Source organism: Protopterus annectens, chromosome 5.part0 (genome assembly GCF_019279795.1).
Source record: "Protopterus annectens isolate FY-2018-M chromosome 5.part0, PAN1.0, whole genome shotgun sequence".
Classification (NCBI taxonomy): Eukaryota; Metazoa; Chordata; order Ceratodontiformes; family Protopteridae; genus Protopterus; species Protopterus annectens.
In genome coordinates, this window is record NC_056735.1 from 1,844,366,770 (window position 1) to 1,844,383,843 (window position 17,074).

Consider the following 17,074-nt stretch of genomic DNA (forward strand, 5'->3'; position numbering starts at 1 on the left):
CCCAGTATTAACACTGCTGCATTGCCTCTCCTTAAAATAAGATGGTAAATTAGACACTTAACAGTTCCACAGAAGAAAGTATAACCTGTAATCTGCCCCTCTCCCCATCTTACGCCAGGTGTTGTACTCTTGCGTAGTTAGTGTCCTTATTTTATAGGGGTGGTGTTCATTCATTGTTGTGCATGTTTTTGTTCACTTAGTATATATTGCAGGCTGTCTCAGTCATAATTGTTTAGCCTATGGGTAGCAGAATGCTCCTATATAAAGTAATACTTTCTCACACTTCCAATTAACAATGAAGAAGAGGAATTTCTGGTAGAAGGCTAAGTTCAGTAGTGCCTTGGAAAGGGGTCTACTATGGCTTGCACATCATGGCACTAATTGCTGGGAAACTGGAGTAATCTGTAGGCTAACCTATATCTAATAATTAATGTCTTCAGTGCTTTCTGTCTCTGATACTTTGTAGAGCCTTCTTTCTGTCGCACCCACATAGGAGAGTTTGTGCTTTTGACAGAGCTGTCAAAGTGCAGAGGAAGAACAAGCACTTTATTAAGACTCAAATAATGTGAAGGATATGTGCTGTTAATGTAGAAAGAAAATTGAGTCTGACCCAAATGGCTGGAATTTTGAATGTCTGTAAGCTCTTCATTCATCCATTGCCTTAAGTCCTGTCATAGAATTAACAGTGAAATTAGATTGTACAGCTTTTACTAGTACAAGGATTATTAACACACGGATTTCATTTTAAGTATTCTAAATTTTATTGGAGACTGAAATGTGATTTGATGAGTTGTTAGAGCTTACCAAATTTATTTATGGTTTGTTTTCAGGGCACCAGCAAGTTCCTGGATGAATATAAAAGGCAAAGGAATGAAAAGACAGTCAACATTTATGCCACCACCTGAAACTGCAAAGCCAGTACCAGTGGAAGAGCCTGTAAAGTCATTTTGGACCACAATTGTAGAGGAAGATGAACAAGGTGCCTTTCTTGATGCAGTAAACCGAACACTTTCCGAGTGCACAAAGTTGATCGATGAGGTAGTTTCTTTACTCTAAGCTTATGTAAACTAATTTTATGAGCTAGTAAAAACATGCGCTAAATTATGACCCCTTGACAGAAAGATCTGATGTTTGTTGCCATCCATTCCTCAAGTGATGGGCCACTGTTCCAGCTTTGGATGCTTTTTGCAGACTTGGGATCAATAGCTCAGGCTCCTCTCCTTACCAATCAACCCCATCTGTTCCCAACATTCTCTCGGGTCTCATTTGCCACTGGTAGAGTATGGGCATGATTCGTTGGCGCAGGCTTCTGTTCACTTAAGTGCTTCTATGCTGTTTTTCAGATACAGGTCTCTTTCTTCCTACTTGAAGTTCCGTTCCTTACCTTCCAGTTATAAAAAAAAAAATACTTTAGACCTCATTTGAGCGTTCTGCAATTTTCCTTTTCTTGCTAGTTGTATCTAGTATTTTTTCATACCATTGCTGGTGATATTCTTGCCCATATGCTTGTACACCAATTTTTTTTCTGTTTTTTTATTAGCGTTGCTGGTAGGGTTACCTGTCCTTTTCTTTTCATGGACTGTTGGCCAAGCCTAATGATTTTAAGAAATGTGTGGCTTGTAACCACGGGATGCCAAATTCTGATTAATACCTAGTTTGTATGGTCTGGGAGCAGCTCATCTAGAAAGAGGATTGCTAGATTTTCATAGCTTTTGAACATCATGCGTTCATAGGTGGGTACTAGGCTATTGGCCCTAGGGCCTATACAAGCCTAACCAAAAAGGTACCCTGGCTTTCACTACCCAAGAAAATTATTTTCCTGTGCCCCTGTCAAGGAGAGCCACAGAAGTGATCCCTGGGGTGAATTTCCTATTACCCATCCAATCACCAAGATTTTTCTTGAAGAGTGCTAATGAGGAGCTCTGTTTGACATAGGTAGTCTGTTCCAGAGTATGGGAAATCTCTGGGACTGTAATCTATCCCTCTAGCATGTTCTGTTTGTTGTGGTGACAAGGTTTAGGTCCCTAGAGCATGTAGCTCGGAGGGATTTCTTTAAGTGGAGCATGTCCAACAGCTCTGGGTTTGATATAGCTTTGTATGTTAGGCAGAGAGTAGGCGATATGCGACGGAGTAAAGCTGGAGTTTTTTGAGATGGTCTGCGTAGGGCATCTGTTTGAGGCCAGTAATCCTCTTTGTGGGGTATTTCTGCGGCCTTTCCAGTTGTAGATGTCTTGTGAGGTACATACCAAAAGGGGCGTTGTACTCTATAATGGGTCTGAGTGATGAGTAGAGGGGAACAAAGACCTCTATTTTTTTTTTTTTTTTTTTTTTTTCTGGATGAGAAACCTTTTGTGATGTGTGCTGTGTAGAAGGATTTCCTGACCACTGTGGCGATGTGATTATCAAAGGAGAGTCTACTGTCCACCTGTGCCCCAAGGTCTCTTATCACACTTTCAGTGTTAAGTAGACTACCGCCTATGTGGTAGTTCATGGGTACAGAGTTTTTACCAAAGGGAATGACAATGCACTTTTTGGCGTTGAGCTTGAGGCCATGGCTTTGACACCAGGCATCTGTCTCAGTGAGGCCCTTTTGTAGGATGTCCACATTGTTAGGAGTTTCTATTATGGCTCCTAGTTTGCAGTCATCTGCGAACTTAGTTAGCCAAAGACCTTCTGTGTTAGCCTGTACTTCAGAGAAGTAGATGCCAAACAGGAGAGGATCCTGGACTGAACCCTGTGGTACTCCACTTGTCACTGGTCTGAAGTCCGATTTGGAGTCCGCTACTTTCACAGTGCGAGTTCTGTCAGTAAGCCAGTTGACAACCCATCTTATGACATAGGGATTTATACCTAGTTTAGTGAGTGAGTTTATCTAAAATTCTAGAGTGGGGGATGGTGTCGAATGCCTTGGCGAGATCTAGATAGGCTGTGTGAACTACCTTACCCTCATCTATGGCTTTGGTGACCACTTCAAAGTAGTCCATCAGGTTTAGGAGACATGATCTGCCTTTTACAAACCCTAACTGTGTGGGGTCCAAAGTTTGGAGATCTCCAATGTCTTTGAGTTCCATGGCCTTGCAGACCAGGCTCGTCAGGCTAATGGGGCAGTAGTTCCCGGGGTCTGTCATGGCTCCCCCTTTGTGGAGTGGGATAACTGTCGCGCCATTCAATTGGCACAAAGCCTGACGTGAGGCTATGACTGAACATGGTACTTGGGTGGGGTGCCAGTTCATTCTGTAGTTCGTGTAGAAGGCAGCCTGGGATGCTGTCAGGTCCCATGGATGCTGTGTTCTTGGCTTTGTAGAGTGAGGTTTTTACCTGCACAGCTTTGGAGGATTTTGAGGGATCTCCGCTTCTTACTGAGGCTGATCAGGGAGTTCCTCCAATCATGGGATTTTACTCTTTTTGCAACAGTTTTTCTTCTGTTGTAGAGTTTGTTTATGGCATAATAAGCTCGTGCTCAAGGGTCTCGTTCCTTCGGACTCTTCAAAATCTGCGTATTGGCTTACCATCCGGGAAGGATTTCATCAGATAAAGACAAGAGGGACAAGAGCTATAGGCCCAAAGTAAAGGGCAGAAGCAAGAAAGCAATCTCATTCTCCATCTGTATTATCCTGGGCTCCAACATAAATTTCCAAGCCTTCAATCCTTTTAATGTCTCTGATCTGAACCTAGTACAGTCCAAGACTCCTCCCTTACCATAGCTGAGGTTTTCCTCCAAGCCAACCTGTCTTAGGCTACAGTCACCCTATCTACAGGAGAGATCGTTAGAGAACTTCAATGACCTTCCACATCTTTGTCATTGAAGTCCATCAGGTCTACTAGAAGCTTGACAAGTTGATATGGATAGAATGATTAGAGTTTCTCAGGACCTAGATTCAATTGAGAGTTCTCCCAGCAACCGCTCCCATAGGATATTTGAGTTTTGGACCCTATCACTTACCTGTGTATATTCCTACCTCGAGCTGACCTCTGGTTTCAGTGATCCTGGATCAGAGTTGTTCCGTGGTGTCTGATCATCTTCGACTCCAGCAGTATCTCTGACCCAACCAGCTCTGATTTTCACTGGTTTCTGAGCAGAGTCAAGATGGTGCTCTTGGTTATGCTGATGTGGCAGCTTTGGCTCCTACTGTGGTGATCTTTGTTTCCCCCTTGGCTTCTGCCTTACAGACAATGGAGAGAGTGCTCTCCAAGGCTGGAGAAAAGAGATCTGTACCATTCTTGACTCCACCTACTCTGCATCTGATAGCCCTGGGTCCTGATTCCACACACTCTCTCCCATTGGGAGAGCTAGTTCATACTAGCCTTGAGACTATCCTCATTCAAAACACCCTTTGGAGTTCTGAGTCCTCTCTGAATCTTTCCCCTGTGGAGGCTCCTTGGAAGCAGAAGTGTAAAAGGTGCATTGACTTCCCCAGGACACTGATAGAAGACAGTTTGACCCAGGCTGAGCCTGAAATTGGTTAGTATTTATCAGTACACTACCCCAGTAAACAAATATAAATAAATACATTTTGATAAAGGGGAGGGGTCCCCCAGATCATTCCTTGATGACGTCTCGTGTGGGAAGATCCTTGTTCCCTGAGGTTTTTGGATCCGGCTCAGCTACTCCATGGGTGATTCCCCCCTGACTGATGAGATGGTGGATTTAATTTCTCACTGAGCACAGAACTAGACATCCCAAAACCGATCCCTAGAAAACCTAACTAATATCTTTTGACCCTAAAGACCGTTTTCAATGGAGCAAAGGCCCAGCAGTGGGTGCAATGGTAGTGACGACAGCCATTTAAAGGAGCTTGCAGAGGAAAGCTACTCTCTCCATCTCCCTAACAGAGTCCAGGGCTTTGTACAAGTTTGGGAAGAGTTTATGCTTCAACTACTTTTGTGTTTAGGTCACTGAATTTTGCACTCATAACTAGGTTTTGGAGAGATTTGACAAAGGAGCTGTCTGGCTTTCTGGGTCCTTGTCTGTGGGAGACAGAAGAACAGTGGATTCGCAGCTGGCTACTCTTCAGTCCCTGTTTACCGTTTCCATGCACCTCATATCCAGTGCAATGGAAAGTGTTTCAAGGGCCACAGGAATAGGCATTACCATAAGGAGGCATCTAGTTTTCTAATCACCCTCAGAGGACTTTTTCTAGAAACCAAAAAGGGGGCAAGTAGCTGTGGTTTCGGAACTCCCAAGGATTTTTCTCTCCTTCCAGAGATTCCCCTCAATGTAGTTGGGTTATTATAATGGTAGACTTTGCCCTTGTGGCAGAAGCCTGCACAATAAAGGCTTCATGGGTCCATTTTTCTAGAGGCCTTTTTAGCACTTCTGAACGGTTACCCAGCTACTGCACTCTGGAGGCAGTCAGTGGAGGTGCTTATCTCTGCACCCAGAAGCCTGGCCATTTATCACCAAAGATGTCTGGGTGCAGTCAGCAATTAAGGCCATTTCATTTTCTTTCACTATAAACTCTCAACACAAAAACCCAGCATACCACCTTCTCAAAGAAAAGCAGCAGTATTCGAAATAAAGCTTCTAGACAAGCAAGTAATTCTGGAGTTCCCACCAGACCAGCAAGGGTTTGGAACTTATTCCATATTCTTTTTGGTACCAAAAAAGAATGTGGACCTAAGGCCAATTTATGACCTCAGTCACTTGAATCAGTATGTCAAACACAAAGTTCCAGATGGCCACGGAAGTGTCTGTCCTCCCATTTCTCAGGAAAGAGTACTGAATGTGCTTGGTTCCATACTACCACATCAAAAATGGACAGCCGCAACTGGAGGTTCCTCCGCTTCCAGCTGGGAGCTAGTCATTTTTAGTTCAGAGCCTTGCCCTTTGGCCCTCTGGGTGTTTACCAAATGTATGGCATCTCCAACTGACCCTCTGGGTGTTTACCAAATGTATGGCATCTCCAACTGAAAGGGTTCCAGGTGTTCTCACTTCCTAGATGACTGTCTCCTTACTACTCTTAACAGGTCTCTGCTAGTCTGGGCCAGAAACTATGCTCCAGACTGGGAATTGATGAACCAGGACAAATCTTAATCCTCCCCAGTGCAAGTTCTGGAGTTCATAGGAGCATATTTGGGCACAACTATTCAGATAACAGGTTATTCACTCTAAGAAATCAGGCCCAACAAGTCTTTCCCTATTGGACACCACCTGCCAGACTAGTTCAACTATCTATGGTAGCCTCCATTACTTTGATCTCATTGGCAAGGTATTACACGAGCATTAGTGAACACTACTAGTCCAGTGTTCTATCAGATCTCTGCCCATGACTTTCCAGTCCACGTTAACAAGAATCTGCAGAAATCATGTAACTTAATGAATTCAGTCTCAAGTGGTATTTCAAAGCCATCCCTTTGTGGCTTTGGAAGAGGTAGGAACAGTGACCATGGATGCTTCCCATCTGGGTGGCCATTTTTTGGGAAAGATGATCCAGGGAACGTGGCCCCCTTTAGAGGCCAGTCTTCACCTCAATACCTTGGCAATGAGGGCAGTCCTCGGATTTCTATCCAGACTGACTGACATGTCAGTAGTCTGGTACATCAACAAACAAGAGGGAACACGTTCCTGCCTGTTGTCAAGAAGCACTGAAAGTGAGGCATTGGGTGGTATTGTCTATCTGATTTCTGTTAGCAACGCACATATCAAGGATGACCAATGTTCAGTTAGACAGGTTGAGCAGATCTATTCTGCTACCTTACGAGTGGTCTCAGGCCAATGGCAGCAAATCTCGTCAATGGGGCCAACCATACGGTAGTCTCTTTCTTCTCCTGTCAATTCCAAATGTAGCAGTTTTTTTGCCCTGATTCCCCAACACCCCCCCCCCCCTGCGGATGGGGCCAACCATACGGTAGTCTCTTTCTTCTCCTGTCAATTCCAAATGTAGCAGTTTTTTTGCCCTGATTCCCCAACACCCCCCCCCCTGCGGAGACCCTCTGATCCACCATTGATCATTTGGTCTCCTATATGCCGCTAACTCCCCTAATTCCGAAACTTCTACAGAAAGCATTACAACAGAGGATCACAGCCATCCTCATTGCCCCTTTTTAACTTCTTTAGTTGTGGTTTCCCTTTCTCTGGTACCACCCCTCTTGGGTGCTAGATCAGAATCCAGATCTGTCTCGACTGTCCGAAATGCCTAATTTGGACACTCGAGCCCTAAAACTAGCTGCATGGCTTCTCTACTTCCACTGATGGGCTAGCCAGTCTAGGCTTTTATCCCAAGTGGTCCATATTATTCTCAGAAATCGTCCACTAGGAAATCTTACAAAAGTAAATGGAAAAGAATTTCAATTTAGATTTCTCAGAAATTTTAGATCCTTTTTCAGCCCCTGTATGATCAGTGTTACATTTCCTTGCCTCCATTTTCCATCTGAAGCTAGCTATTAAACTGTCAAGGTTCAGCTAGTAGCGATCTGTGACTTCCATATCACACCTCCTTAGCATCACTTAAGTTGTGGTAAAGCTTTACTGAGGGATACCTTCTTAGACCTCCACTTGAGGATCCTATTCCCCCTTGATATGGCTGTCATGCTACAAGCCTTTACCCAAGCTCCTTTAAACCTGCTGCCATGGTGGACTTAAATTTCTGAATTGTGAAACCCATTTCCTGGTAAAAATTACTTCAACTTTAAAGGTGTCAGAGCTCCAAGCCCCCTCTTGCCAACCTCCATATATTCTCTCAAAAGAACAGGGTTTATTTACGTACCAACCCTTCATTTTTTCTCAACTTAGTTACACTGACGTCAGTCAGAATACTAATCTACCAGTCTTTTTTTCCAAATTTTTCAAATAAGAGAATGTATGCTCCATTTATTGGATCTGCACATACAGTTGCATTTTCACCTTCATCAAACCAAATCTTTCAGGACGTCAGATTGACAGATTTTGGCTTTAAGAAATTAAACAATGCATGTCAAAGGTTACATTAGCTAGATGGTTGACTGGCTGTATCTCCCACGTATATAAGCAAAAAAGGTTTGGCCATACCAAAACCAGCAAAAAGCACATTCAACGTGATCCGTTTCACTTAAGACTTCTTTTCTATGGCATCAGTTGACATTTGTGCTGCTGCCACCTGGTCTAATGTTCATACCTTCATTTCCTATTACAAATTGGATTTGCTTTCCAGAGAGAGGGTGGCTTTAGGTTCTGTTGTCATCCAGCACATCTTTCCATGAGATCACCCGTGGAATTAAGTAGCTGGGGACTTGTCTAGTCAGTTAAGGAATGAACAGAAAAGACCAAATCGGGTATTAAAGTTGTGTACTTACCATAATGATAATGTCCTGCCTGTTTCTATCCTTCCTCAAATTCCCTCCCTCCCTCCTTCCCACTTCATGAAAAAAATGTTTTTCCTTTGGCTTCTGGTATGATTGTATGGGGCTGTCTTTTGTACAGGATTATGTAATCTTGCAGCTCCAGTGCAGATTTTCTTTTGCTCTGTCATTCGGTCGTCTGATATCTGTAATGCACGTTTATACTTGATGTCTTAGTTTTGCAGGATTTAAGGGAAAACTTGATCTGAGGCAATGTGTTGGGTAAGAGGTGGAGCCCAAGCTATGGATTTTAATTCTGGAAAAAACAGCAAAAAGTCTGATTTGACACCCCTCAGTTGAAGGATGGAAAAAGACAAAAATCTAGCATTATAGTAAGCACAACTTTTGTTCTTCAAAGCAGTTTTTCTACACTCAGAGCATTTAGTCACCAAATGGCTCCAACATCTAAGAATACCTTGCTTTGGAGGTGTACGTAGTTGCAGTTACCTGACCCATACTATATAGAGTCGGGTCAGAATGACAAGATTCTCAGATTTCTTAAAATCAGTAGATGAGGAATGACTATTTTTTTCTATGTTGATTACTCTCTTCACATTTGGCATTGCAAACTGAGACTGCTGTATGTTGAGTAAGTAGTGATACAGTCACTTGAGTTCTGGCGCATAGTCACTGAAAAGTCTGGTAAACTGACCATATAGCTGCTTAGGAAATTTTGATTAGACTAATTTCATTGCATTTATTTAGTTATTGATCCCGTCAGTATCATTTGATGTATTTAACTGAAAAATTAAACTATAAAGGTAATTTAGTTCTGAAGTATTCTGATGTACAGACACCATTTATAAATATTGAATAAGGGTAATCTGTTTTCTCCTGGTTTCGTAAGGAATAATACATTGACCCTAATCTAGTGGGCCTGTGCAAGGCATCAAATGTCACATTGCTTACATGCAGTGAATTTATTAATCTGCAATTTTAAAATTCAGTTTTTGTTCTGAATTGGAGAGAGCTATGCAGTGCCTTTATCATAAAGCAAGCATAAATTTTTGAAAGTAAATATTTTAAATGTCCATGTTGCTGTTTTTGCAGTAAGCGTTTTAGATGCATTAAATATGTTCTTTTCCTTTAAAATACACAATCCCAGGGATGTCCAAAAGAAGAGGTGCTTGCCATACTACAGAACTTGGTTAACAATATATCTGCCACAAAGAAGCTTGCCAAGTATTGGGAATGCCTAGCCCGGCTTGAAGAGAAAGAAGGGCCCATTAGCAACGTTATTGCCATTTATGAAGAAGCTATTGAAGCAGAGGCTCAGGTGAGATTAGTTAAATTTTAATTAAGGTTTGCATTTTGGCATGCTAATGTAAAACATGTTCTATACACTTTCTAAGTTAATAAGAAGAATAATTAAAAATTGCCCCGTTTATGCCCCCCACCCCATTATTTTTGACTGTCCTACCTGGGTGTGTGAAATCTCTCCCCTTATGCAGGGGAATAACTGTAGCTGTTCTCTGTTCTCTTGGTACAAAACCTGTATGGAAGCAGAGTGTTGAGTGATGTTCATAGTGTTTCACTGCTGCAGTCATTATCCTGCTGGCAGGCTACCCAGCCTGAATTCCAAAGTCTAGGTCCGGCATCGGTTGCTGTCACCTCTTCCCTGACGTCAGTGCTCCAGGGCTATAAAAGATGCAACTGACGCCATTTTCTCCAGTCTTTCTTGCCGCGCAGTGCCCGAAGCAAAAGCAGTTTGCAAGTGCCGGTCGGCCGACTCCTGAGATTTTCACAGACTAATTTCAGATCCGAAGTCTTCATTAAAGCTAAGTACCCCGTTGGGGAAACTTTTTTTTTTCTTGCTCCAGACCAATGTCAGAAAAAGTTAACTGTATTACTTGTGGGAAGCAAATACCTCATAAGGATTTTCATTCTTACTGTATTCCTTGCCTAGGCCCTGATCATAACGTTGCTAGCTGTCTGTTTTGTGCTAGATTCAACCAACGCACTATTAAGCGTCTGTTTGATTTTGCTTTTCATTACTTTGGCCGAAAATTCAATTGTAGAATACCGTCAGAACAGCTGACGACGGGAGTTTCTAAAAAACGCAAGGAAAAAGAGGACAGGCATCCGAGATCCAAAACCAACGAGGCTTCCGCTAAGCCAGTCGCCAGTTCTCTGAGGGGCTTTCGCAGCCCCTGACGCCCACTACCTCAGAGCCACAGGCCACTGACGACTCCCACGTGGAGCCAGCTAGGCCTCTGGATACTCAATGTATTGGACACTTGGAAATCATTCCCTCAGATGGGTCCGGAGCCGCTGAGCAGGCATCTGCTTCTGGGGGTGTTTTCAGACCTACACAGCTATACGTAAAGTCTACTTCAGCTTCTAAAGGAAAGACTAAAGCAGCTTTAAAGACAAAGAAACAAGTACGTCATTCTCCAGGACAAACTTCCATGCCTAAGAAACAGATGCTCAAAATGGCCGAAGACCTTATTACCTTGATCAGGGGTTCCCATCCCCCTCCTGACAAGAGGCCTTGGCAAGAGACAGACTGACTCTTCAGATCAGGTTTCCATTTCCTCTGACTCCTCTTCTGTACAGGAATACTCTTCCTCCCTATGAGGATTCTGATGCTGAAGAATCCATTCCTTCAGCCTCTCTTCCTGAGGATTATTCTTTTGGGGAAACCCTGCATACCATGAGGGAGCACTTCCACTGGAAGAGCCAAGATTACTCAATCAAAGATAAGGCTTAGAGATTTTCTTTTACTTCCTCAGCACAGGCCTCTTGCTATTCCCCCTGTGTTAGACATTGTAGATGTATTTTCAGAGTCCGGTCTTTCTCCAGACTCCTTACCTCCAGCTCCTGTTAAACCAGACAGATACTACAGGGTTCCAGATTCACATAAATTTCTTTATAAAAACCCTGCTGCTGACCCAGAAACTATCTCAGGGTCCCAAAGGGGTTAAGGCCACTACTGCTAAAAACCCTATCCCTTCTAACAGGGATTCAAGGGCACCAGACAGATGGGGGGAAAAAGGTTTACACTTCTGCTACTTTGGCTGTGAGAGCTTTAAATTGTCAATTTCATATGATTAAATATCAGCAATACTTAATGTTACTGTTAAAACAGAAAATGTTGGCCAATTCTGATTGTGCAGAAAATAAGGAAATACAGGATTTATTGCATGCAACTGAACAAGTGGGAAAGCATACATTGCAATGTGGTTTTGATTCTCTGGAGGCCTCCTGCAGGGCCGCAGTTACGGGTTCTGTCATTAGGAGGCATGCTTGGTTAAAGAAACAAAATCTGCCTGATCATGTTAAAGCAAAATTATTAGATGCTCCATTACTGCATGATACTTTATTTGGTGTTAAAGCAGAGAAGGTTTTGAAGAAAATGGAGAACAAAGCGAAATCTATGCAAACGGTAAAGGATTTTTTTACAGGTTCAGCCACCAAGATTTAGCAGGAACTGGCCTACAAAGAATTGGTCCTTTCCAGTGTCGGACAGGCCACAGAGGCAGATACAGATGTCCCAGAGGCAGATCCCAGCCCCAGGGCTCATACAGGCCTAAACAGTGGGACGCTTCTACCTCCAAAAGTGGAGAAGACAAAGCACAGCCATACAGGAAACAGTCCCAACGACTTGCCTCTGCCAGCACCAAGCACTTATCTTCTTGCAGCCCCCTTAGGGGGAAAACTAGCACTTTTCTCTCAAAATTGGCACATGATCACCCAGGACAAATGGGTATTGAATATAGTGTCCCAGGGCTACAGGTTCCACTTTCACACCCTGCCAAAGGCAAAAGGTATGCCAAACCTGCCACACAATCAATGGGCAGAGGCACAAAAACAACTTTCGTCCCTTATGAACATGAGGGCCATTCAGCAAGTACCACAGCAAGAGCAGGGACAAGGATTTTACTCAAGACTTTTCGTGGTACCCAGAAAGGGCAAAGCCTGGAGACCAATATTGGACCTGTCTGTTCTAAACACATTTCTGGACGTTCCAAAATTCAAAATGTTAACTCTGCAGCAGCTTCTGCCCATGCTGGGCAAGAAGGCTTGGCTTGTAACTTTAGACCTAAAAGCGGCATACCTGCATATCCCAATCAGACGATCTTGCAGAAGATACCTCCGATTCATAGCTGGCTCAATGCACTACCAATTCTCTGCACTGCCCTTTGGCTTATCTACTGTGCCCAGGGTCTTTACTAAATGCCTGGCACCAGTAATTGCATTTTGCAGACAAAGAGGAATTCAAATATATCCTTACTTGGACGACTGCCTTATACAAGCAGAGAACAAGGACACACTACTAATTTGTCTAGGATATACAGTAAACGAAAAGAAATCGAAACCTAGTACCCTCTCAAGAGATAATATTCCTGGGTGCAAGCTTAAATACAACTGCCCAGATGGCTTATCTCACGCCAGATGAATAAAGGCAACTAACTTCTTACTTCAAAATGTTGGCAACAAAGACCCAGTTATCTGCAAGAAAAATTCTGCAGGCTTTGGGGCTTCATGGCATCCTGCATTCTGCTAATTCCATATCCCAGACTGCATGAGGAAACTTCAATGGTACTAAAAAAATGTCTGGACTCAACATTGTCAAAGCCTGGAAGCATTAATTGCTCTCATTCCTTGCCTGCAACAGGAGTTTCGATGGTGGGCACATGCCTGTCACCTCAAGGGACAGCCATTCACTCTTCCTACAGCCAGGCAGTCAATAACAGATGCATCAGATTATGCCTGGGGAGCACACATGGCAGGAAAATATATTCTGGGCACATGGTCCACAAGCCAAATGCATCTACATATCAATCAAAAATAGATGCTGGCTGTTCAGAATGCCCTGACAGCTTTTAAGGATTTACTCCATCCAGGACAACTACTGATAAGGATGGACAATACTATAGTCATGTGGTACATAAGCAGGGAGGCACACATTCCTGCAGACAAGCATTGACTTATCAAGTACACCTGCAAGCACAATTCCTGCCAGGAAAGAACAATACTCTGGCAGACGAACTAAGCAGAAACCTAACGGATCCCCACGAGTGGAAACTGGATCCACAAGTCTTCAGCATGATAAAGGAATGGGGATGCCCAGACATAGATCTATTTGCCTCCCCTCACAACTGCCAACTACAAAAATTCTGCACAAGGACTTATCACAAGCAAGCATGGAAAGTGGATGCTCTGTCATTCAGCTTGAAAAGTCTAACAGTATATGCCTTTCCTCCTCTGCCTCTCCTCCCCAGGGTGCTCCTAAAGGTCAGACAAGAGAAGCCAAGAATGATTCTGATTGCCCCAGACTGGCCACGCCAGCACTGGTATCAATCCTAAAAAGCTTGTTTCAAGGCCCAGCCTGGACATTGCCTCTAATTCCTCACTTACTGACCCAGCGAAACAATCTGATACTGCACAGCCAACTCAGGACCCTAAATCTGGCAGCATGGCGGATAATGTAACCATTCAAAACACACCTCTCTCTAAAGCAGTGATGGATGTTATTTTGGAGGCCAGGAGGCCCAGTACCAGAAAATCTTATGCAGAAAAATGGAAACTATTCTGTGCTTGGAACCAGGCACAAGGAATTGACATATCTGTACCAAATATTCCTCAGATTTTACAATACCTATCTTTTTCATCAATTAAAATTCCATGCTTCTGCCATTTCAGCTCATTACAATTCTGAACCTCCTATTTTTTCCCAGCCATTGCTAAGGCAGTACCTCAGAGGGGCCAAAAACATAAGACCTCCAAGGAGAGCCCCAATACCTGCAAAGGACCTCAATTATGTCTTGGAAAAACTCACACTGCCGCCTTTTGAGCCAGCCAATACAGCTGATATAAAGTTTTTATCTTGGAAAACAGCTCTGCTCCTAGCAATAACCTCTGCAAGATGAGTTTCAAAGTTACAGGCACTCATGGCTGTGGAACCTTTCATCATTTTCCATCCAGACAGGGTTTCTCTAAGGACAAACCCAACATTTATGCCTAAGGTAGTGTCCAATGTGTGGCCCTAAACAAAACCATTTGCCTACCTTTTATCCAAACCCACAGAATAAGGGTGAGAGACTTCTGCATTCCTTGGGCATACACAGACAACTATGCTTCTACTTGGGCAGAACTAAAGCTTTCAGAAAAACTGAGCAACTTTTAGTGACATATGCTGCAGGATCTCGAAAGCCGATCTCGAAACAGAAAAATGGATAGGCCACTGCATTCGTTTCTGCTACTCGCAACATGGCAAATCATTGCCCAAGGGCATTAGGCCTCTTGCTACCAGGGCAGCAGCCACTTTAGCAGCCTTTTTCAGAGGAGTACCAACCAAAGATATTTTAGAGACTGCAACTTGGAGTTCAGTCACACTTTTACAAAGCACTACCATTTACCTCTCTACTCTAAATCCAGAGCAGGCTTTGCCACTGCAGTTCTGCAAGGCCTTATAGCCTCTCTTATCCTATTTAGGCTCAGCCACCCAACCTCAGCTTTTGGATTCAACCCAAGAGTAATGACTGCAACAGTGAAACACGATGAACATAGTACAGTTGTGTACCTACCATAAATGTAGATGTTGGTGTATTCACTGTTGCAGTCCAGGTTACCCACCCGCCATCCCCCTTTGCTTTGCTGGGACTTATCTATACTTCTCTGTCTTATATAACCTATGTGGTGTATTTGCTTGTAGATGAAGGAAATGTTTATTTTACGGCATGCATAATTTTTTAGCCTACCATTTTGGGGGCACCTGATATCTGGGGCAAGAAACACTGGAGAAAATAGCGTTGGCTGTATCTTTTATACCCCTGGTGCACTGACGTCAGGGAAGAGGCGACAGCAACCGACGCCGGACCTAGACTTTGGAATTCAGGCCGACTGCGGGTAGCCTGCCAGCAGGGTAACCCAAGAGTAATGACTGCAACCGTGAATACACTCTAACATCTACATTTATGGTAGGTACACAACTGTACTTTACTTCAAGCCATAAATGTCATTTTGACGCTGCTTCCACCCCACTTTTATACTTCTAATTTAAGCCATAATCATCTCTGAAGCTGCTTACTATCCCACCTCTTGCATTTTCTGCCCTGTTCCATAAGATATATTATCTATTTGACAAACTCACTAATACTCCTACTAAGTGCATGTGTCTTTTAGACTGTAGTAGTTGCCTTTATTTCATATGAATGTAATCTAATTTGCAACTGTATATATAATTGATATATATTGCTTAAATGTCTGTTCGTATATTTTACTAAATGTATGTTTAAGAATGATTGTAGTATGTTGGAGCTTGTTCTTCCCGGGGTTCTACTGAAGTGTGTGTTCGTTTGTTTTGCTAAACCCAGCCGTAAAAATCAGTAATCAAAAGCCATGATAGTCTCCACAGTTTGCATGCCAGTCATTTCTTCTGAATTCCTAGTTAAAAGTTCTGCAGCTTTTTTTCTCTATCTCAGTAGTGAGTATCTTATCTTGAAAATCTGAGTGCATTTGGTTACTCCTTTCTGTTCAGGTTGACTGGAGAGTTCTTCAGCTGCCATTGCCATCTGCTTTCCCACCTGTGCTCCACACTGCTTTCTGTCCTCGTCAGAGATTTCAGTTTTTCATTGTACTTTAGTTTTTCTCTTCTCTGACCTTCTGGATATCAAACTCAACTTCTACGAATTTCTGTTAAATTTACAATAGTTTGCAAGCTTTTGCTGTTTTTAATGGATGTTCATTGTGCATACAGCTGCAGTCATTACAGATGGGTTATCCTGCCGCCAGGCGGGTCCTCGGCTTAGGCCCAGACCACGACATCTCGGCCTGCTGTTTTTGTGGTAGATTCAACAAGCGCACTATTAAGCGCCGGGCGGAGTTCGCCCTTCGCTATTTTGGCAAAAAAATTAATTTTATTATGTCGTCTGATACTCTGACTCCAGTTTTGAGCAAAAGACGCAAAGATAAGGACAGACATACGAGGTCCACACCGACTACTAAGACCACACTAAGGCCGACTACCGGTTCTCCGGTGCTCAGCGAGGCGCCTACGCAGCCCCTGAGTACCGATGACACTACATTACCGGTGTCTGCAGTACCCGAGGTCGCAGGCTCCTCTGTCCCCATTCCTACTGCAGATACCGACGCCACTCTTGGCGGAGAAACTCAGAATTTAGACATGCCTGCCATTTCTCAAGGTGTCTTCAGGCCTTCCTCCTTCTCTATTAAAGCTTTCACTAAATCTAAAGCAGCCATGAAAACCAAAAAAACAGGGTCCTCAGACCCCCTCTCAAGGCCCCATGCCTAAAAAGATGCTTAAAATGGCTGAGGATTTGATTACTCTTATCAGGGGTTCTCAACCCCCCTCTGACAAAAGGCCCAGATTAGAGGAAGACTACTTTTCCTCAGATCAAGCTTCTATTACTGAGGACCAGGATTATGCCTATTCTCCTTTCGAAGACTCTGATGCAGAGGAGTCTATTCCCTTGGTCTCCCCCCTGAGGACTACTCTTTTGGGGAAACCCTGCATACATTGAGGGAACACTTTCACTGGGGAGGCCAAGATTACTCAGATTCCAAGAAAAGGCTCAGGGAATTTCTTCTGCTCCCCCAGCATAGGCCCCTGGCTATCCCTCCTGTTTTAGATATATTGGATGATGTGTACACAGAAGCCAGCCTTAATCCAGATTCTTTGCCTCCAGCTCCTGTTAAACCAGACTGGTATTACCGGGTTCCTGATTCTCACCAGTTCCTATACAAAAGCCATACTGCTGACCCAGAAACTATTTCACAGGGACCCAAGGGAATT

At 43.5% G+C, this 17,074-nt stretch overlaps 1 protein-coding gene across 1 annotated transcript in view; it reads left to right on the forward strand.

The window, feature by feature from the left end:
• Positions 1–17,074, forward strand: part of CKAP2 (cytoskeleton associated protein 2) — a 741,255-nt gene that overhangs the window by 350,472 nt on the left and 373,709 nt on the right. The window contains exons 5-6 of the mRNA XM_044071663.1: positions 831–1,038; positions 9,422–9,592. Of these exons, the coding sequence (XP_043927598.1) occupies positions 831–1,038; positions 9,422–9,592 (379 nt within the window). The remainder of the gene's footprint in view (positions 1–830; positions 1,039–9,421; positions 9,593–17,074) is intronic.